The sequence below is a fragment of the Stenella coeruleoalba genome, assembly GCF_951394435.1.
Source record: "Stenella coeruleoalba genome assembly, chromosome: X".
NCBI classification, from domain to species: Eukaryota; Metazoa; Chordata; class Mammalia; order Artiodactyla; family Delphinidae; genus Stenella; species Stenella coeruleoalba.
In genome coordinates, this window is record NC_137152.1 from 50,122,586 (window position 1) to 50,144,749 (window position 22,164).

The 22,164-nt window shown below is 41.6% G+C and overlaps 1 protein-coding gene across 1 annotated transcript; it reads left to right on the top strand.

The window, feature by feature from the left end:
• Window positions 1-21,512: 21,512 nt before the first annotated feature.
• On the top strand, window positions 21,513-21,923 carry LOC307180586 (histone H3.3A-like; the record flags this gene model as incomplete). The annotated part of the gene is made up of 1 exon (XM_079910965.1): window positions 21,513-21,923. The coding sequence occupies one exon, from the start codon at window positions 21,513-21,515 to the stop codon at window positions 21,921-21,923; it is 411 nt and encodes a 136-aa protein (XP_079767091.1).
• Between the last annotated feature and the right edge of the window lie 241 nt (window positions 21,924-22,164).

Here is a 22,164-nt window from a genome sequence, read left to right on the forward strand (position 1 = left end):
CTTTTTATGGCTGAGTAATATTCCATTGTATATATGTGCCACATCTTCTTTATCCATTCATCCAATGATGGGCACTTAGGTTGTTTCCATCTCTGGGCTATTGTAAATAGAGCTGCAATGAACACTTTGGTACATGACTCTTTTAGAATTATGGTTTTCTCAGGGTATATGCCCAGTAGTGGGATTGCTGGGTCATATGGTTGCTCTATTTGTAGTTTTTTAAGGAATCTCCATACTGTTCTCCATAGTGGCTGAAACAATTCACATTCCCACCAGCAGTGCAAGAGTGTTCCCTTTTCTCCACACCCTCTCCAGCATTTATTGTTTCTAGATTTTTTGATGATGGCCATTCTGACTGCTGTGAGATGATATCTCACTGTAGTTTTGATTTGCATTTCTCTAATGATTAATGAAGTTGAGCATTCTTTCATGTCTTTGTTGGCAGTCTGTATATCTTCTTTGGAGAAATGTCTATTTAGGTCTTCTGCCCATTTTTGGATTGGGTTGTTTGTTTTCTTGTTATTGAGCTGCATGAGCTGCTTGTAAACTTTGGAGATTAATCCTTTGTCAGTTGCTTCATTTGCAAATATTTTCTCCCATTCTGAGGGTTGTCTTTTAGTCTTGTTTATGGTTTCCTTTGCTGTGCCAAACTTTGAAGTTTCATTAGGTCCCATTTGTTTATTTTTGTTTTTATTTCCATTACTCTAGGAGGTGGGTCAGAAAGGATCTTGCTGTGATTTATGTCATAGAGTGTTCTGCCTATGTTTTCCTCTAAGAGTTTGATAGTTTCTGGCCTTACATTTAGGTCTTTAATCCATTTTGAGCTTATTTTTGTGTATGGTGTTAGGGAGTGATCTAATCTCATACTTCTACATGTACCTGTCCAGTTTTCCCAGCACCACTTATTGAAGAGGCTTTCCTTTCTCCACTGTACATTACTGCCACCTTTATCAAAGATAAGGTGTCCATATGTGCTTGGGTTTATCTCTGGGCTTTCTATCCTGTTCCATTGATCTATCTTTCTGTTTTTGTGCCAGTACCGTACCGTCTTGATAACTGTAGCTTTGTAGTATAGTCTGAAGTCAGGGAGCCTGATTCCTCCAGTTCCTTCTTTCGTTCTCAAGATTGCTTTGGCTATTCGGGGTCTTTTGTGTTTCCATACAAATTGCAAAATTTTTTGTTCTAGTTCTGTGAAAAATGCCAGTGGTAGTTTGATAGGGATTGCATTGAATCTATAGATTGCTTTGGGTAGTAGAGTCATTTTCACAATGTTGATTCTTCCAATCCAAGAACATGGTATATCTCTCCATCTATTTGTATCATCTTTAATTTCTTTCATCAGTGTCTTATAATTTTCTGCATACAGGTCTTTTGTCTCCTTAGGTAGGTTTATTCCTAGATATTTTATTCTTTTTGTTGCAATGGTAAATGGGAGTGTTTTCTTGATTTCACTTTCATATTTTTCATCATTAGTATATAGGAATGCCAGAGATTTCTGTGCATTAATTTTGTATCCTGCCACTTTACCAAATTCCTTGATTAGCTCTAGTAGTTTTCTGGTAGCATCTTTAGGGTTCTCTATGTATAAGATCATGTCATCTGCAAACAGTGACAACTTTACTTCTTCTTTTCCGATTTGGATTCCTTTTATTTCCTTTTCTTCTCTGATTGATGTGGCTAAAACTTCCAAAACTATGTTGAATAAGAGTGGTGAGAGTGGGCAACCTTGTCTTGTTCCTGGTCTTAGTGGAAATGCTTTCAGTTTTTCACCATTGAGGATGATGTTTGCTGTGGGCTTGTCATATATGGCCTTTATTATGTTGAGGAAAGTTCCCTCTATGCCTACTTTCTGCAGGGTTTTTATCATAAATGGGAGTTGAATTTTCTCGAAAGTTTTCTCTGCATCTATTGAGATGATCATATGGTTTTTCTCCTTCAATTTGTTAATATGGTTTATCACATTGATAGATTTGCGTATATTGAAGAATCCTTGCATTCCTGGAATAAACCTCACTTGATCATGGTGTATGATCCTTTTAATGTGCTGTTGGATTCTGTTTGCTAGTATTTTGTTGAGGATTTTTGCATCTATGTTCATCAGTGATATTGGCCTGTAGTTTTCTTTCTTTGTGACATCCTTGTCTGGTTTTGGTATCAAGGTGATGGTGGCCTCGTAGAAGGAGTTTGGGAATGTTCTTCCATCTGCTATATTTTGGAAGAGTTTGAGAAGAATAGGTGTTAGCTCTTCTCCAAATGCTTGATAGAATTCGCCTGTGAAGCCATCTGGTCCTGGGCTTTTCTTTGTTGGAAGATTTTTAATCACAGTTTCAATTTCAGTGCGTGTGATTGGTCTGTTCATATTTTCTATTTCTTCCTGATTCAGTCTTGGCAGGTTGTGCATTTCTAAGAATTTGTCCATTTCTTCCAGATTGGCCATTTTATTGGCATAGAGTTGCTTGTAGTAATCTCTCATGATCTCTTTTATTTCTGCAGTGTCAGTTGTTACCTCTCCTTTTTCATTTCTAATTCTATTGATTTGAGTCTTCTCCCTTTTTTTCTTGATGAGTCTGGCTAGTGGTTTATCTATTTTGTTTATCTTCTCAAAGAACCAGCTTTTAGTTTTATTGATCTTTGCTAGCGTTTCCTTCATTTCTTTTTCATTTATTTCTGATCCGATTTTTATGATTTCTTTCCTTTTGCTAGCTTTGGGGTTTTTTTGTTCTTCTTTCTCTAATTGCTTGAGGTGCATTGTTAGGTTGTTTATTCGAGATGTTTCCTGCTTCTAAAGGTGGGCTTGTATTGCTATAAACTTCCCCCTTAGAACTGCTTTTGCTGCATCCCAAAGGTTTTGGGTCGTTGTGTCTCCATTGTCATTTGTTTCTAGGTATTTTTTGATTTCCTCTTTGATTTCTTCAGTGATCACTTCATTATTAAGTAGTGTATTGTTTAGCCTCCATGTGTTTGTATTTTTTACAGATCTTTTCCTGTAATTGATATCGAGTCTCATGGCGTTGTGGTCAGAAAAGATACTTGATACAATTTCAATTTTCTTAAATTTACCAAGGCTTGATTTGTGACCTAAGATATGATCTATCCTGGAGAATGTTCCATGAGCAGTTGAGAAAAATGTGTATTCTGTTGTTTTTAGATGGAGTGTCCTATAAATATCAATTAAGTCCATCTTGTTTAATGTATCATTTAAAGCTTGTGCTTCCTTATTTATTTTCATTTTGGATGATCTGTCCATGGGTGAAAGTGGGGTGTTAAAGTCCCCTACTATGAATGTGTTACTGTCGATTTCCCCTTTTATGGCTGTTAGTATTTGCCTTATTTATTGAGGTGCTCCTATGTTGGGTGCATAAATATTTACAATTGTTATATCTTCTTCTTGGATCGATCCCTTGATCATTATGTAGTGTCCTTCTTTGTCTCTTTTAATAGTCCTTATTTTAAAGTCTATTTTGTCTGATATGAGAATTGCTAATCCAGCTTTCTTTTGGTTTCCATTTGCATGGAATATTTTTTTCCATCCCCTTACTTTCAGTCTGTATGTGTCTCTAGGTCTGAAGTGGGTCTCTTGTTGACAGCATATATAAGGGTCTTGTTTTTGTATCCATTCAGCTAATCTGTGTCTTTTGGTGGGAGCATTTAGTCCATTTACATTTAAGATAATTATCGATATGTATGTTCCTATTCCCATTTTCTAAATTGTTTTGCATTCATTATTATAGGTCTTTTCCTTCTCTTGTGTTTCTTGCCTAGAGAAGATCCTTTAGCATTTGTTGTAAAGCTGGTTTCGTGGTGCTGTACTCTCTCAGCTTTTGCTTGTCTGTAAAGGTTTTAATTTCTCCATCAAATCCGAATGAGATCCTTGCTGGGTAGAGTAGTCTTGGCTGCAGGTTTTTCTCCTTCATCACTTTCAGTATGTCCTGCCACTCCCTTCTGGCTTGTAGGGTTTCTGCTGAGAGATCAGCTGTTAACCTTATGGGGATTCCCTTATGTTTTATTTGTTGTTTTTCCCTTGCTGCTTTTAATATGCTTTCTTTGTATTTAATTTTTGACAGTTTGATTAATATGTGTCTTGGCGTATTTCTCCTTGTATTTATCCTGCATGGGACTCTCCGTGCTTCCTGGACTTGATTAACTATTTCCTTTCCCATATTAGGGAAGTTTTCAACTATAATCTCTTCAAATATTTTCTCAGTCCCTTTCTTTTTCTCTTCTTCTTCTGAAACCCCTATAATTCGAATGTTGGTGCGTTTAATGTTGTCCCAGAGGTCTCTCAGACTGTCCTCAGTTCTTTTCATTCTTTTTTCTTTATTCTGCTCTGCAGTAGTTATTTCCACTATTTTATCTTCCAGGTCACTTATCCGTTCTTCTGCCTCAGTTATTCTGCTATTGATCCCATCTAGAGTACTTTGAATTTCATTTATTGTGTTGTTCATCGTTGCTTGTTTCATCTTTACTTCTTCTAGGTCCTTGTTAACTGATTTTTGCATTTTGTCCATTCTATTGTCCATTCTATCTCCAAGATTTCGGATCAACCTTACTATCATTATTCTGAATTTTTTTTCAGGTAGACTGCCTCTTTCCTCTTCATTTGTTAGGTCTGGTGCATTTTTATCTTGCTCCTTTATCTGCTGTGTGTTTTTCTGTCTTCTCATTTTCTTATCTTACTGTGTTTGGGGTCTCCTTTTTGCAGGCTGCAGGTTCGTGGTTCCTCCTGTTTTTGATGTCTGTCTCCAGTGGCTAAGGTTGGTTCAGTGGGTTGTGTAGGCTTCCTGGTGGAGGGGACTAGTGCCTGTGTTGTGGTGGATGAGGCTGGATCTTGTCTCTCTAGTGGGCAGGTTCACGTCTGGTGGTGTGTTTTGGGGTGTCTGTGGCCTTATTATGATTTTAGGCAGCCTCTCTGCTAATGGGTGGGGTTGTGTTCCTGTTTTGCTAGTTGTTTGGCATAGGTTTTCCAGCACTGTGGCTTGCTGGTCGTTCAGTGAAGCTGGATGGTGGTGTTAAGATGGAGGTCTCTGGGAGATTTTCGCTGTTTGATATTATGTGGAGCTGGGAGGTCTCTTGTTGACCAGTGTCCTGAAGTTCGCTCTCCTACCTCAGAGGCAGAGCCCTGCCTCCTGGCTGGAGCACCAAGAGCTTTTCATCCACACGGCTCAGGATAAAAGGGAGAAAAAGTAGAGGGAATTAGTAGAAGTATGAAGAAAGAAAGAAGGAAAGGAGGGTAGGAAGGAAGGAAGAAAGAAAGAAAGAAGCAAAGAAGGAAAGAAGGCAAGAAGGAAAGAAAGGAGGGAGGGAGGGAGGGAGGAAGGAAGGAAGGAGGGAAAGAAGGAAAAAAGACAGAAAGAAAGAAGATACAGTAAAAATAAAATAAAGTATACTAAAGTTATTGAATTAAAAAATTCTTATTTAGAATAAAAAAGGGGGCGGATAGAACCTTAGGACAAATGTTGGAAGCAAAGCTATACAGACAAAATCTTACACAGAAGCATACACATACACCCTCACTAAAAGAGGTAAATGGGGAAAAATCATAAATCTTGCTGTCAGAGACCACCTCCTCAATTTGGGATGATTCGCTGTCTAAAGGAGGGAAGGAAGGAAGGAAAGAAAGAAAGAAAGAAAGACAGAAAGAAAGAACGAAGGTAAAGTATAATAACGTTATTAAAATTAATTATTAAGAAAAAAAATTTTTTTAAAAAAACATGGACGGATAGAACCCTAGGACAAATGGTGGAAGCAAGACTATACAGACAAGATCTCACACAGAAGCATACACATACACATTCACAAAAAGAGGAATAGGGAAAAAAATCATAGATCTTGCTCCTAAAGTCCACTTCCTTAATTTGGGATGATTGGTTGTCTATTCAGGTATTCCACAGATGCAGGGTATATCAAGTTGATTGTGGAGCTTTAATCCGCTGCTTCTGAGGCTGCTGGGAGAGATTTCCCTTTCTCTTCTTTGTTCTCACAGCTCCCAGGGCTCAGCTTTGGATTTGACCCTGCCTCTGCGTGTAGGTCGCTGGAGGGCGTCTGTTTTTTGCTCAGACAGGATGGGGTTAAACGAGCCGCTGATTCGGGGGCTCTGGCGCCCTCAGGCTGGCGGGGAAGGAGGGGCACGGAGTGCGGGGTGGGCCTGCGGTGGCAAAGGCCGGCGTGACTTTGCACTAGCCTGAGGCGCGCTGTGCGTTCTCCCGGGGAAGTTGTCCCTGGATCCCGGGAACCTGGCAGTGGTGGGCTGCACAGGCTCCGCGGAAGAGGGGTGTGGAGAGTGACCTGTGCTCGCACACAGGCCCCTTGGTGGCGGCAGCAGCAGCCTTAACGTCTCCTGCCCACCTCTGGGGTCCGCGCTTTCAGCCGCGGCTCGCGCCCGTCTCTGGGGTCCGCGCTTTTAGCCGCGGCTCGCGCCCGTCTCTGGGGTCCGCGCTTTTAGCCGCGGCTCGCGCCCGTCTCTGGAGTTCCTTTAAGCAGCGTTCTTAAACCCCTCTCCTCACGCCCCAGGAAACAAAGAGGGAAGGAAAAGTCTCCTGCCTCTTCGGCAGGTGCAGACTTTTCCCCGGACTCCCTCCCGGCTAGTCGTGGTGCACCAACGCCTTCAGGCTATGTTCAAGCCGCCAACCCCAGTCCTCTCCCTGTGCTCCGTCCGAAACCGAAACCCGAGCCTCAGAGCCTCAGCTCGCAGCCCCGCCCTCCCCGGCGGGTGAGCAGACAAGCCTCTCGGGCTGGTGAGTGCCGGTCGGCACCGATCCTCTGTGCGGGAATCTCCCCACTTTGCCCTCCGCACCCATTGCTGTGCACTCCTCCGCGGCTTCGAAGCTCCCCCCTCCGCCTCCCGCAGTCTCCGCCCGCGAAGGGGCTTCCTAGTGTGTGGAAACTTTTCCTCCTTCACAGCTCCCTCCCACTGGTGCAGGTGCCATCCCTATTCTTTTGTCTCTGTTTTTTCTTTTTTTTCTTTTGCCCTACCCAGGTACGTGGGGAGTTTCTTGCCTTTTGGGAGGTCTGAGGTCTTCTGCCAGCCTTCAGTAGGTGTTCTGTAGGAGTTGTTCCACGTGTAGATGTATTTCTGGTGTATCTATGGGGAGGAAGGTGATCTCCGCGTCTTACTCTTCCGCCATCTTCCGCCTTCTCCTCCCTTGAGGTTTTGATGTAGCAGTCTCTCTCTCTCTCTCTCTCTCTCTACACACACACACACACACACACACACACACACACACACACACATATATAGTTGTTTTATGTTGCTTCTCTCTTAATTTCAGATGCAGTTCCCATTTTCTGCATTTGTACTCTTCTCATGGTTTCCAGTTTTGATATCATATTTGTGTGTGTATGATTTCCTCCTTTTACTGTATATTTGCCTTTACCAATGAGCTTTCCCATTTGTGATTTTCTTGGTTTTAATTGTGACCTCTTTTTTTTTTCCCTGCCTAGAGTAGCTCCTTTAGTATTTTTTGTAAAGCTGGTTTGGTGGTGCTGAATTCTCTTAGCTTTTTCTTCTCTCTAAAGATTTTTATTTCTCCATCAAATCTGAACGAGATCCTTGCTGGGTAAAGTATGCTTTTCTGTAGGTTTTTTTCTTTCATCACTTTAAATATATTGTGTCACTCCTTTATAGCCTGCATATTTTCTGCTGAAAGATCAGGTGATAACCTAATGGGGATTCCCTTGTATGCTACTTTTTCTTTTGTTGCTTTTAATATTTTTTCTTCGTATTTAATTTTTGTTAGTTTGATTAATATGTGTCTCAGTGTGTTCCTCCTTGGGTTTATCCTGTATGGGACTCTGCACTTCCTGGACTTGAATGAATATTTCCTTTCCCATGTTAGGGAATTTTTTGACTATAATAAATTCAAATATTTTCTCCTCCCTTTCTCTTTCTCTTCTTCTGGGACCCCTATGATTTGAATGTTAGTGCATTTAATCTTGTCCCAGAGGTCTCTGATAGTGTCCTCATTTGTTTCCATTTTTTTTGTTTTGTGTCAGTGATTTTGACCATTCTATCTTCCAGCTCACTTATCCCCTCTTCTGTCTCAGCTTATTCCTCTATTGATCCTTCTAGTGTATTTTTCATTTCAGTTATCATATTGTTCATCATTGTTTGTTTGTTCTGTAGTTCTTCTAGGTCCTTGTTAAACATTTCTTTTATCTTCTTCATCCATGTCTCCGTCTCTTTCCAAGATCTTGGATCATCTTTACTATCATTACTCTGAATTATTTTTTCAGGCAGTTTGCCTATCTCCCCTTCATTTTGTTGTTCTTACAGGTTTTTATCTTGCTCCTTCATCTGCAAAATATTTCTCTGTCGTCTCATTTTGTCTAACCTACTGTTTTTGTGATATCCTTTTTGCAGGCTGAAGGATCATAGTTCCTATAGCTTCTGGTGTCTGCCCCCTGGTAGGTGAGTTTGGTCAGGATCTTGTGCAGGCTTCCTGGTAGGAGGGACTGGTGCATGTCCTCTGGTGGTTGGAGCTGGTTCTTGTCCCTCTGTTGGGCAGGGGTTTCTCAAGTAGTGTTTTTTGGTGTGTCTGTGAACTTAGTACTACTTTAGGCAGCCTGTCTGCTGAAGGGTGGGGCTGTGTTTCTGTCTTTCTGGTCATTTGGACAGAGGCATTCCAACACTGGATCCTGCAATCTGTTGGATGGGGCCAGGTCTTGGTGCCAAGGTCATGACCTCTGGGAGAGCTCACAGCAATTAATATTCTTGAGGGCTGGGAATTCCCTGGGATTCCAGGGGACAGGATTCAGCACTCACACCATGGGGGTGTGGTTCTACACCTGGTCAGGAACGAAGATCCCACAAGCTGCACAGTGCAGCCAAAAGAAAACAAACAAAAAACACCAAAAAAGAAAACAAATAATAAAAATGAAACAAGCAATAAAAGACAAAATGAAACAACAACAAAAATCAATGAACAAATGCAAAAAGAAACCTAAAAAACAAAAATTTAAATAAAATAAAGAAATAAAAAATAAATTAAAAAATAAACAACCACAACAATAACAAAATTTCCTGGGGCCTCTGCTACCAGCATCCTTGCCCGCACACTGTGCTACAGCCACCTCCTGCCTACCCAGGAGACCCTCTATGACCTCTAGGTAGGTCTAGCCCAAGTTCCTTGGAAGTACTTCTTTGTGCTGTGTCCCAGGGTGTGTGAGACCTTGTGTGCACCCTCCAAGATTGGAGTCTGTTTCTCCTAGCCCTGTGGGCTCTTACAGTCAAAACCCACTGGGCTTCTGGACTAAATGCTCTGGGGGTTCTTCCTCCCAAGGCCAGACCCTCAGACTGTCTTGGAGGGACATTTTAATGTGGGAACGTCCCTGTGTAGCCTGCATGGGTCTATTTTTTTGTTTGTTTTTTGTGCAAGGGCTGTTGAAATATGGATGTCTGCCACCTCTTTCCTCAGTGTATGCTGGCTATTATCACCCTGATAGGTGGTTTGACTGGTGTTGTGGTGACCAGAAAATACCTAGATATTGAGTGGTGACTCTGTTTTGCTGTGTGGTTGTCACTGCCCTGTCAGGGGTGGAGTCTGCTCTCTAGTTGATGGAGTAGAGCCTCCTAGATTAGTTTCTTTGCTATGTTCCTGATCTGTGGTGCAAGGGATGTGGGATTGGAGCACACCCACTGGGAGAGAAGCCACTGAGTATTCCTCCTCTGAAGCTCTGCACCTGTCAGTGTGTTCTTTTGTGTCACCTTTCACCTGTTGTGCAAGCTCACAAATTACTCTGTTGTTGGCACGGCTCTCAGCCCCACCTTAACCATTGGTATGACGGCATTGGCCCTGGTTTCTCTCAGGCATTATTTTCACCAGGCTACCAGCATAGATCCTCTAAGGTCAGGCCCCAGGATTTCAGTAATCATGGATCTGGACCCATGGTGGGTGCCATAGGAGCAGCTTCTACTCTGGCCTGGATCAACCCCCACTTGTGTGTCCCCACAAAGTCTACAGCTGCTAAAGCTAGACCTGTCTTGGCTGTGGGAGTACTTCTTGTCCATTCATATGTTCTGTAGGTGCTGAGTTTACAAAGCAGGTCACGGGGGTGTCAATTCATGATTTGCACATCTACGAGGATAGATTTCAGCTTTTCTTCTTTAGATCCCCTGGGAATCAGCTGTGCTTTCTTCCCCACCTCTGCATGTGGGCCACACACAAGGTTCTGCTCTCCAGGCTGCCCCAGAGCACATGAGTCCACCCCAGTAAGGAGGGGGCAGGGAGGCAGCAGCAGAGAGGTTTGCAGGAACCCCAGTGGAAATGGAGCATGTGGGGTAGCTGGCAGCCATGTATGCAAGACAGCTGGCCCTGGGTGGTTATGCAGCACAAGGGGGAGCTGAACAGTGCGAGAGAGCCTGCCTTCATCAGCGCCCTTCTTAGTGCCTGGCCATGGGAGTGAGAGAGCCATCCTTATCTGATTTTAGAATCAAGATCTCTTGGGCCTTGTAAGAAAGCTGGGAAGCTTTAACTCTTTTTCTATTTTCTGGAGCAATTTTATAAAATATAAATTAACTGTTCCTTAATCATTAGTTGAACTTACCTCTAGTTGTCTGGAACTAGATATTGCCAGTGGTTGTGGGGGTGGAGGTGGGGGGAGGTATTGGAATACCATTTCAATTTCTTTAATATTATTGGTCTAAATTTTCTATTTTTCTTCACCAAGTGTGGTAAGTTATATTTTTCTAGAAAGTGTATCCATTTTATTTTGGATACATTTATTAGCACACTGTTCATAATTAAGTTCTGTTTTCTCAGTCTCTGTTGTTTTCAATAGTTATTTGCCTTTCTCTATGTTTTCTTTATTTGCATTTTCTCTCTTTTTTTCCTGTGCAGTCTTGTTAAAGGAATGACTTTTAAAATAAATTTTATCAGAACACCAAGTTTTGATTTTGTTACTTTATATTTAAATGGTGTTGTTTATTTCATCTCTATCTACTCAAATCGTTATTATTTTATGTATATATTGGACTTACTCTGTTCCTTTGTTTGGGAAGCAGCTTCTTGTGTTGAATGAATAAATCATTTAGAGTAGTTTTTATTGTTTCAGATTTTTTTCCTATGATATAATTTTTAATTGATATTTGAATAGTAGGACTTTTTAAAAATAAATTTATTTTTTACTTTTTAATTTTTTTTTACATCTTTATTGGAGTATAATTGCTTTACAATGGTGTGTTAGTTTCTGCTTTATAACAAAGTGAATCAGTTATACATAAACATATGTTCCCATATCTCTTTCCTCTTGTGTCTCCCTCCCTCCCACCCTCCCTAGCCAACCCCTCCAGGCAGTCACAAAGCACCAAGATCTCCTAGTGCTATGAGGCTGCTTCCCACTAGCTATCTACCTTACGTTTGGTAGTGTATATATGTCCATGCCTCTCTCTCACTTTGTCACAGCTTACCCTTCCCCCACCCAATGTCCTCAAGTCCATTCTCTAGTAGGTCTGTGTCTTTATTTCTGTCTTACCCCTAGGTTCTTCATGACATTTTTTTCTTATATTCCATATATATGTGTTAGCATACAGTATTTGTCTTTCTCTTTCTGACTTACTTCACTCTGTATGACAGACTCTAGGTCTATCCACCTCATTACAAATAGCTCAATGTCGTTTCTATTTATGGCTGAGTAATATTCCATTTTATATATGTGCCACATCTTCTATATCCATTCATCCAATGATGGACAGTTAGGATGTTTCCATCTCTGGGCTATTGTAAATAGAGCTGCAATGAACATTTTGGTACATGACTCTTTTAGAATTATGGTTTTCTCAGGGTATATGCCCAGTAGTGGGATTGCTGGGTGATATGGTAGTTCTAGTTGTAGTTTTTTAAGGAACCTCCATACTGTTCTCCACAGTGGCTGTATCAATTTACATTCCCACCAACAGTGCAAGAGGGTTCCCTCTTCTCCACACCCTCTCCAGCATTTATTGTTTCTAGACTTTTTGATGATGGCCATTCTGACTGGTGTGAGATGATATCTCATTGTAGTTTTGATTTGCAATTCTCTAATGATTAATGATGTTGAGCACGCTTTCATGTGTTTGTTGGCAGTCTGCATATCTTCTGAACTGATTTTTATGATTTCTTTCCTTCTGCTAAATTTGGGCTTTTTTTGTTCTTCTTTCACTAATTGCTTTAGGTGCAAGGTTAGGTTGTTTATTCGAGATGTTTCCTGTTTTAAAGGTAGGATTGTATTGCTATAAACTTCCCTCTTAGAACTGCTTTTTCTGCATCCCATAGATTTTATGTCGTCATGTCTCCATTTTCATTTGTTTCTAGGTATTTTTTATTTCCTTTTTGATTTCTTCAGTGATCATTTAATTATTAAGGAGTGTTTTGTTTAGCCTCCATGTGTTTATATTTTTTACAGATCTTTTCTTGTAATTGATATGTAGTCTCATAGCCTTGGGGTCAGAAAAGATACTTGATACAATTTCAGTTTTCTTAAATTTACTAAGGCTTGATTTGTGATGCAAGATACGATCTATCCTGGAGAATGTTCCAAGAGCACTTGAGAAAAATGTGTATTCTGCTGTTTTTGGATGGAGTGTCCTATAAATATCAATTAAGTCCATCTTGTTTAATGTATCATTTAAAGTGTGTGTCTCCTTATTTATTTTCATTTTGGATGATCTGTCCATGGGTGAAAGTGGGGTGTTTAAGTCCCCTACTATGAATATGTTACTGTCGATTTCCCCTTTTATGGCTGTTAGTATTTGCCTTATGTATTAAGGTGCTCCTATGTTGGGTGCATAAATATTTACAATTGTTATATGTTCTTCTAGGATAGATCCCTTGATCAGTATGCAGTGTCCTTCTTTGTGTCTTCTAATAGTCTTTATTTTAAATTCTATTTTGTCTGATATGAGAATTGCTACCCCAGCTTTCTGTTGGTTTCCATTTGCATGAAATATCTATTTCCATCCCCTTACTTTCAGTCTGTATGTGTCTCTGGGTCTGAAGTGGGTCTCTTGTAGATAGCAAATATATGTGTCTTGTTTTCGTATCCATTCAGCCAATCTGTGTCTTTTGGTGGGAGCATTGACTCCATTTACATTTAAGATAATTATCGATATGTATGTTCCTATTCCCATTTTCTAAATTGTTTTGGGTTCGTTATTGTATGTCTTTCCCTTCTCTTGTGTTTCTTGCCTAGAGAAGTTCCTTTAGCATTTGTTGTAAAGCTGGTTGGGTGGTGCTGAACTCTCTCAGCTTTCGCTTGTCTGTAAAGGTTTTAATTTCTCCATCAAATCTGAATGAGATCCTTGCTGGGTAGAGTAGTCTTGGCTGCAGGTTTTTCTCCTTCATCACTTTCAGTATGTCCTGCCACTCCCTTCTGGCTTGTAGGGTTTCTGCTGAGAGATCAGCTGTTAACCTTATGGGGATTCCCCTATGTGTTATTTGTTGTTTTTCCCTTGCTGCTTTTAATATACTTTCTTTGTATTTAATTTTTGACAGTTTGATTAATATGTGTCTTGGCGTATTTCTTCTTGTATTTATCCTGTATGGGACTCTCCGTGCTTCCTGGACTTGATTAACTATTTCCTTTCCCATATTAGGGAAGTTTTCAACTATAATCTCTTCAAATATTTTCTCAGTCCCTTTCTTTTTCTCTTCTTCTTCTGAAACCCCTATAATTCGAATGTTGGTGCGTTTAATGTTGTCCCAGAGGTCTCTCAGACTGTCCTCAGTTCTTTTCGTTCTTTTTTCTTTATTCTGCTCTGCAGTAGTTATTTCCACTATTTTATCTTCCAGGTCACTTATCCGTTCTTCTGCCTCAGTTATTCTGCTATTGATCCCATCTAGAGTACTTTGAATTTCATTTATTGTGTTGTTCATCGTTGCTTGTTTCATCTTTACTTCCTCTAGGTCCTTGTTAACTGATTCTTGCATTTTGTCCATTCTATTTCCAAGATTTCCGAGCATCCTTACTATCATTATTCTGAATTCTTTTTCAGGTAGACTCCCTCTTTCCTCTTCATTTGTTAGGTCTGGTGCATTTTTATCTTGCTCCTTTATCTGCTGTGTGTTTTTCTGTCGTCTCATTTTGCTTATCTTACTGTGTTTTGGGTCTCCTTTTTGCAGACTGCAGGTTCGTAGTTCCTGCTGTTTTTGATGTCTGTCTCCAGTGGCTAAGGTTGGTTCAGTGGGTTGTGTAGGCTTCCTGGTGGAGGGGACTAGTGCCTGTGTTGTGGTGGATGAGGCTGGATCTTGTCTCTGTAGTGGGCAGGTTCACGTCTGGTGGTTTGTTCTGGGGTGTCTGTGGCCTTATTATGATTTTAGGCAGCCTCTCTGCTAATGGGTGGGGTTGTGTTCCTGTTTTGCTAGTTGTTTGGCATAGGTTTTCCAGCACTGTAGCTTGCTGGTCATTGAGTGAAGCTGGATGGTGGTGTTAAGATGGAGGTCTCTGGGAGATTTTCACCATTTGATATTATGTGGAGCTGGGAGGTCTCTTGTGGACCAGTGTCCTGAAGTTCGCTCTCCTACCTCAGAAGCAGAGCCCTGCCTCCTGGCTGGAGCACCAAGAGCCTTTCATCCACACGGCTCAGTATAAAAGGGAGAAAAAGTAGAGGGAATTAGTAGAAGTATGAGGAAAGAAAGAAGGAAAGGAGGGTAGGAAGGAAGGAAGAAAGAAAGAAAGAAGCAAAGAAGGAAAGAAGGCAAGAAGGAAAGAAAGGAGGGAGGGAGGGAGGAAGGAAGGAAGGAAGGAGGGAAAGAAGGAAAAAAGACAGAAAGAAAGAAGATACAGTAAAAATAAAATAAAGTATACTAAAGTTATTGAATTAAAAAATTCTTATTTAGAAAAAAAAAAGGGACGGATAGAACCTTAAGACAAATGTTGGAAGCAAAGCTATACAGACAAAATCTTACACAGAAGCATACACATACACCCTCACTAAAAGAGGTAAATGGGGAAAAATCATAAATCTTGCTGTCAGAGACCACCTCCTCAATTTGGGATGATTCGTTGTCTAAAGGAGGGAAGGAAGGAAGGAAAGAAAGAAAGAAAGAAAGAACGAAGGTAAAGTATAATAACGTTATTAAAATTAATTATTAAGAAAAAAATTAAAAAAAAAAAACATGGACGGATAGAACCCTAGGACAAATGGTGGAAGCAAGACTATACAGACAAGATCTCACACAGAAGCATACACATACACATTCACAAAAAGAGGAATAGGGAAAAAAATCATAGATCTTGCTCCTAAAGTCCACTTCCTTAATTTGGGATGATTGGTTGTCTATTCAGGTATTCCACAGATGCAGGGTATATCAAGTTGATTGTGGAGCTTTAATCCGCTGCTTCTGAGGCTGCTGGGAGAGATTTCCCTTTCTCTTCTTTGTTCTCACAGCTCACAGGGGCTCAGCTTTGGATTTGGCCCTGCCTCTGCGTGTAGGTCGCTGGAGGGCGTCTGGTTTTTGCTCAGACAGGACGGGGTTAAAGGAGCCGCTGATTCGGGGGCTCTGGCGCACTCAGGCCGGCGGGGAGGGAGGGGCACGGAGTGCGGGGCGGGTCTACGGCGGCAAAGTCCGGCGTGACTTTGCACCAGCCTGAGGCCCACCATGCGTTCTCCCGGGGAAGTTGTCCCTGAATCCCGGGAACCTGGCAGTGGTGGGCTGCACAGGCTCCGCGGAAGAGGGGTGTGGAGAGTGACCTGTGCTCGCACACAGGCCCCTTGGTGGCGGCAGCAGCAGCCTTAGCGTCTCCCGCCCGTCTCTGGGGTCCGTGCTTTTAGCCACGGCTTGCGCCCGTCTCTGGGGCCCGCGCTTTTAGCCGCGGCTCGCGCCCGTCTCTGGAGTTCCTTTAAGCAGCGTTCTTAAACCCCTCTCCTCACGCACCAGGAAACAAAGAGGGAAGAAAAAGTCTCCTGCCTCTTCGGCAGGTGCAGACTTTTCCCCGGACTCCCTCCCGGCTAGCCATGGTGCACCAACGCCTTCAGGCTATGTTCAAGCCGCCAACCCCAGTCCTCTCCCTGTGCTGCGTCCGAAACCGAAACCCGAGCCTCAGAGCCTCAGCTCGCAGCCCCGCCCGCCCCGGCGGGTGAGCAAACAAGCCTCTCGGGCTGGTGAGTGCCAGTCGGCACCGATCCTCTGTGCGGAAATCTCCCCGCTTTGCCCTCCGCACCCGTTGCTGTGCACTCCTCCGCGACTTCGAAGCTCCCCCCTCCGCCTCCCGCAGTCTCCGCCCGCGAAGGGGCTTCCTAGTGTGTGGAAACTTTTCTTCCTTCACAGCTCCCTCCCACTGGTGCAGGTGCTGTCCCTATTCTTTTGTCTCTGTTTTTTCTTTTTTTTTTCTTTTGCCCTACCCAGGTACATGGGGAGTTTCTTGCCTTTTGGGAGGTCTGAGGTCTTCTGCCAGCCTTCAGTAGGTGTTCTGTAGGAGTTGTTCCACGTGTAGATGTATTTCTGGTGTATCTGTGGGGAGGAAGGTGATCTCCGCATCTTACTCTTCCACCATCTTCAAGGTCCCCCCTTGTTTGATCCTTTAATCCATTTACATTTAAGGTAAGGATCAATATGTATGCTCCTATTACCATTTTCTTAATTGTTTTAGGTTTGCTGTTTTAAGTCTTTTCCTTCTCTTGTGTTTCCGGCCTAGAGAGTTGCCTTTAGCATTTCTTGTAAAGCTGGTTTTGTGCTGCTGAATTCTCTTAGCTTTTGCTTGTTTTAAAGGTTTTAATTTCTCCATCAAACCTGAATGAGATCCTTGCTGGGTAGAGTAATCTTTGTTGCATGTTTTTCTTCTTCATCACTTTTAATATGTCCTGCCACTCCTTTCTGCCTTGCAGAGTTTCTGCTGAAAGATCATCTGTTAACCTTATGGGGATTCCCTTGTTGTTATTTGTTGTTTTTCCCTTGCTGCCTTTAATATGTTTTCTTTGTATTTAATTTTTGACTGTTTGATTAATATGTGTCTTGGTGTGTGTCTTCTTGAATTTATCCTGTGTGGGACTCTCTGTGCTTCCTGGACTTGATTAACTATTTCCTTTCCCACATTAGGGAATTTTTCAACTATAATCTCTTCAGATATATCTTAGTTCCCTTCTTTTCTCTTCTTCTTCTGGGACCCCTATAATTCGAATGTTGGTGCATTTAATGTTGTCCCAGAGGTGTCTGAAGCTGTCCTCAATTCTTTTCATTCTTTTTTTCTTTATTGTGCTCTGCCGTAGTTATTTCCACTATTTTATCTTTCAGGCCACTTATCTGTTCTTCTGCCTCTGTTATTCTGCTATTGATCCCTTCTAGAGGATTTTTAATTTCATTTATTTTGTTGTTTATGACTGTTTGTTCTTTACTTCTGCTAGGTCCTTGTTAAACGTTTCTTATATTTTCTCCTTTCTATTTCGAAGATTTTCAATCATCTTTGCTATCATTTTTCTGAATTCTTTTTCAGGTAGACTGCCTATTTCCTCTTCATTTGTTAGATCTGGTTGTTCTAAGAGGGAAGTTTATAGCAATACAATCCTACCTTAAGCAACAGGAAACATCTTGAATAAACAACCTAACCTTGCACCAAAAGAAATTAGAGAAAGAAGAACAAAAAAAACCCAAAGTTAGCAGAAGGAAAGAAATCATAAAAATCAGATCAGAAATAAATGAAAAAGAAATGAAGGAAACAGTAGCAAGGATCAATAAAACTAAAAGCTGGTTCTTTGAGAAGATAAACAAAATTGATAAAACATTAGCCAGACTCATTAAGAAAAAGAGGGAGAAGACTCAAATCAATAGAATTAGAAATGAAAAATGAGAAGTAACAACTGACACTGCAGAAATACAGAAGATCATGAGAGATTACTACAAGCAACTCTCTGCCAATAAAATGGACAACCTGGAAGAAATGGACAAATTCTTAGAAATGCACAACCTGACAACACTGAATCAGGAAGAAGTAGAAAATATGAACAGACCCATCACAAGCACTGAAATTGAAACTGTGATTAAAAATCTTCCAACAAACAAAAGCCCAGGACCAGATTTCTTCACAGGCGAATTCTATCAAACAATTAGAGAAGAGTTAACACCTATCCTGCTCAAACTCTTCCAAAACATAGCAGAGGGAGGAATACTCCCAAACTCTTTCTACGAGGCCACCATCACCTTGATACCAAAACCAGACAAGGATGTCACAAAGAAAGAAACATACAGGCCAATATCACTGATGAACATAGATGCAAAAACCTCAACAAAATACTAGCAAACAGAATCCAACAGCACATTAAGAGGATCAGAAACCATGATCAAGTGGGGTTTATTCCAGGAATGCAAGGATTCTTCAATATTCACAAATTAATCAACGTGATACACCATATTAACAAATTGAAGGAGAAAAACCATATGATCATCTCAATAGATGCAGAGAAAGCTTTCGAGAAAATTCAACTCCCATTTATGATAAAAACCCTGCAGAAAGTAGGCATAGAGCGAAATTTCCTCAACATAATAAAGGCCATATATGACAAACGCACAACTTACATCGTCCTCAATGGTGAAAAAGTAAAAGCAGTTCCACTAAGATAAGGAACAAGACAAGGTTGCCCACTCTCACCACTCTTAATCAACATAGTTTTGGAAGTTTTAGCCACATCAATCAGAGAAGAAAAGGAAATAAAAGGAATCCAAATCAGAAAAGAAGAAAGAAAGCTGTCACTGTTTGCAGATGACATGATCCTATACATAGAGAATCCCAATCCAAAAATGGGCAGAAGACCTAAATAGACATTTCTCCAAAGAAGATATACAGACTGCCAACAAACACATGAAAGAATGCTCAACATCATTAATCATTAGAGAAATGCAAATCAAAACTACAATGAGATATCATCTCACACCAGTCAGAATGGCCATCATCAATAAATCTAGAAACAATAAATGCTGGAGAGGGTGTGGAGAAAAGGGAACCCTCTTGCACTGCTGGTGGGAATGTGAATTGGTTCAGCCACTATGGAGAACAGTATGGAGGTTCCTTAAAAAACTACAAATAGAACTACCATATGACCCAGCAATCCCACTACTGGGCATATACCCTGAGAAAACCGAAATTCAAAAAGAGTCATGTACCAAAATGTTCATCGCAGCTCTATTTACAATAGCCCGGAGATGGAAACAACCTAAGTGCCCATCATCGGATGAATGGATAAAGAAGATGTGGCACATATATACAATGGAATATTACTCAGCCATAAAAAGAAACGAAATTGAGCTATTTGTAATGAGGTGGATAGACCTAGAGTCTGTCATACACAGTGAAGTAAGTCAGAACGAAAAAGACAAATACAGTATGCTAACACATATATATGGAATTTAAGAAAAAAAAATGTCATGAAGAACCTAGGGGTAAGGCAGGAATAAAGACGCAGACCTCCTAGAGAACGGACTTGAGGTTATGGGGAGGGGGAAGGGTGAGCTGTGACGGGGCGAGAGAGAGTCATGGACATATACACACTAACAAACGTAGTAAGGTAGATAGCTAGAGGGAAGCAGCCGCATGGCACGGGGATATTGGCTCGGTGCTCTGTGACAGCCTGGAGGGGTGGGATAGGGAGGGTGGGAGGGAGGGAGACGCAAGAGGGAAGAGATATGGGAACATATGTATATGTATAACTGATTCACTTTGTTATAAAGCAGAAACTAACACACCATTGTAAAGTAATTATACCCCAATAAAGATGTTAAAAAAAAAAAAAGATGCGACTAGAAAACTACTACAGCTAAACAATGAATTTGGTAAAGTAGCAGGATACAAAATTAATACACAGAAATCTCTGGCAGTCCTATGCCCTAATGATGAAAAATCTGAAAATGAAATCAAGAAAACACTCCCATTTACCATTGCAACAAAAAGAATAAAATATCTAGGAATAAACCTTCCTATGGATACAAAACACCTGTATGCAGAAAATTATAAGACACTGATGAAAGAAATTAAAATTTTTGCCTTGCTCCTTCATCTGCTGAGTGTTTCTCTGTCTTCTCTTTTTTCTTAAATTACTGTGTTTGTGGCTCTCCTTTTTGCAGGCTGCAGGTTCGTAGATCCTGCTGTTTTTCGTGTCTGTCCCCAGTGGCTAAGGTTCGTTCAGTAGGTTGCCTATGCTTCATAGTGGAGGGGACTACTGCCTGTGTTCTGGTGTATGAGGCTGGATTTTGTCTTTCTGGAGGGCAGGTCCACTTCTGGTGGTGTGTTTTGGGGTTTCTGTGGCCTTATCATGGTTTTCGGCAGCCTCTCTGCTTATGGATGGGGTTTATTCCTGTCTTGTTGTTGTTTGGCACAGGGTGTACAGCACTGTAGCTTGCTGCTCGTTGAGTGGGGATGGGTCTTGGTGTTTAGATGGAGATATTATGTGGAGCTGGGAGGTCTTTTATGGACCAGTCTCTTGTACTTGACTCTCCCACCTCAGAGGCACAGTCCTCATGCCTGGCTGGAGCACCAAAAGCCTGTCATCCACACAGCTCAGAATAAAAGGGAGGAAAAAAAGAAAGAAAGAAAGAAGAAGGGAAAATAAAATAAAGTTATAAAAATAAATTTAATTAGTAAAAAAAATTTAAGTAATAAAAAATAATATGGAAAGAAAGAAGAGAGGAACCAAACCAAAAAACAAATCCACCAATAATAACAAGTGCTAAAAACTATACTAAAAAAAACAAACAGACAGACAGAACCCTAAGACAAATGGTAAAAACAAAGCCATACAGACAAAATCACACACAGAAACATACACATACACACTCACAGAAAGAGAAAAAGGGAAAAATTGTATATTGTTGCTCCCAAATCCACCTCCTTAATTTGGGATGATTCATTGTCTATTCAGGTATTCCAAAGATGCAGGGTACATCAAGTTGTATGTGGAGATTTAATCCGCTGCTCCTGAGGCTCCTGGGAGAAATTTTCCTTTCTCTTCTTTATTCGCACAGGTCCCAGTTTTCATCTTTGTACCTGGCCCCGCCTCACCATGTAGGTCGCCTGACAGCATCTGTTCTTAACTCAGGCAGGACGGGGTAAAAGGAGAAGCTACTTCGGTGGCTCTGGCTCACTGAGGCCAGGGTGAGGGAATGTTATGGAATCAGGGGCGAGCCTGCGATGGTAGAGGCTGGTGTGACGTTGCACCAATGTGAGGCATGCCCTGTGTTCTCCCGGGGAAACTTTCCCTGAATCATGTGACCCTGGCAGTGGCCGGTTGCACAGGCTCCCGGGAGGGAGGAGTGGATAGTGACCTGTGCTTGCTCACAGACTTCTTGGTGACTGCAGCAGCAGCCTTGGCATCTCGTGCCCATCTCTGTGGTCCATGCTGATAGCTGTGGCTCGTGCCTATCTCTGGAGCTTGTTTAAGCGGCGATCTTAATCCCTTCTCCTCCCGCATCATGAAACAAAGAGGCAAGAAAAAGTCTCTTAATTGTGTTCACTGCCGCCGCCACGCCACTGTCGCTCTCTGATGCCAGCGCCGCCTCTAGCTCGCTGAGCTTCTGCCGAAGGAGAAGGGAGGTAAGTAAGGAGGTCTTTATACCATGGCTCGTACAAAGGAGACTGCCCGCAAATTGACCGGTAGTAAAGCACCGAGGAAGCAACTGGCTACAAAAGCCGCTCGCAAGAGTGCGCCCTCTACTGGAGGGGTGAAGAAACCTCATCGTTACAGGCCTGGTACCGTGACACTCCGTGAAATTAGACGTTATCAGAAGTCCACTGAACTTCTGATTTGCAAACTTCCCTTCCAGAGTCCGGTGCGGGAAATTGCTCAGGACTTCATAACAGATCTGTGCTTCCAGAGTGCAGCTATTGGTGCTTTGCAGGAGACAAGTGAGGTCTATCTGGTTGGCCTTTTTGAAGACACCAACCTGTGTGCTATCCATGCCAAACGTGTAACGATTATGCCAAAAGACATCCAGCTAGCATGCTGCATACATGGAGAACGTGTTTAAGAATCCACTATGATGGGAAACATTTCATTATTTAAAAAAAAAATTCTCTTCCTGTTATTGGTAGTTCTGAACGTTAGATTCCCCCCCCCCCCCGTGGGGTCAAAAGGTACCTAAGTATATGATTGCAGGTGGAAAAATGGGGGACAAAAATCAGGTATTGGCAGTTTTACCATTTTCATTTGTGTGTGAATTTTTAATATAAATGCGGGGACATAAAGCATTAATGCAAGTCAAAATGTTT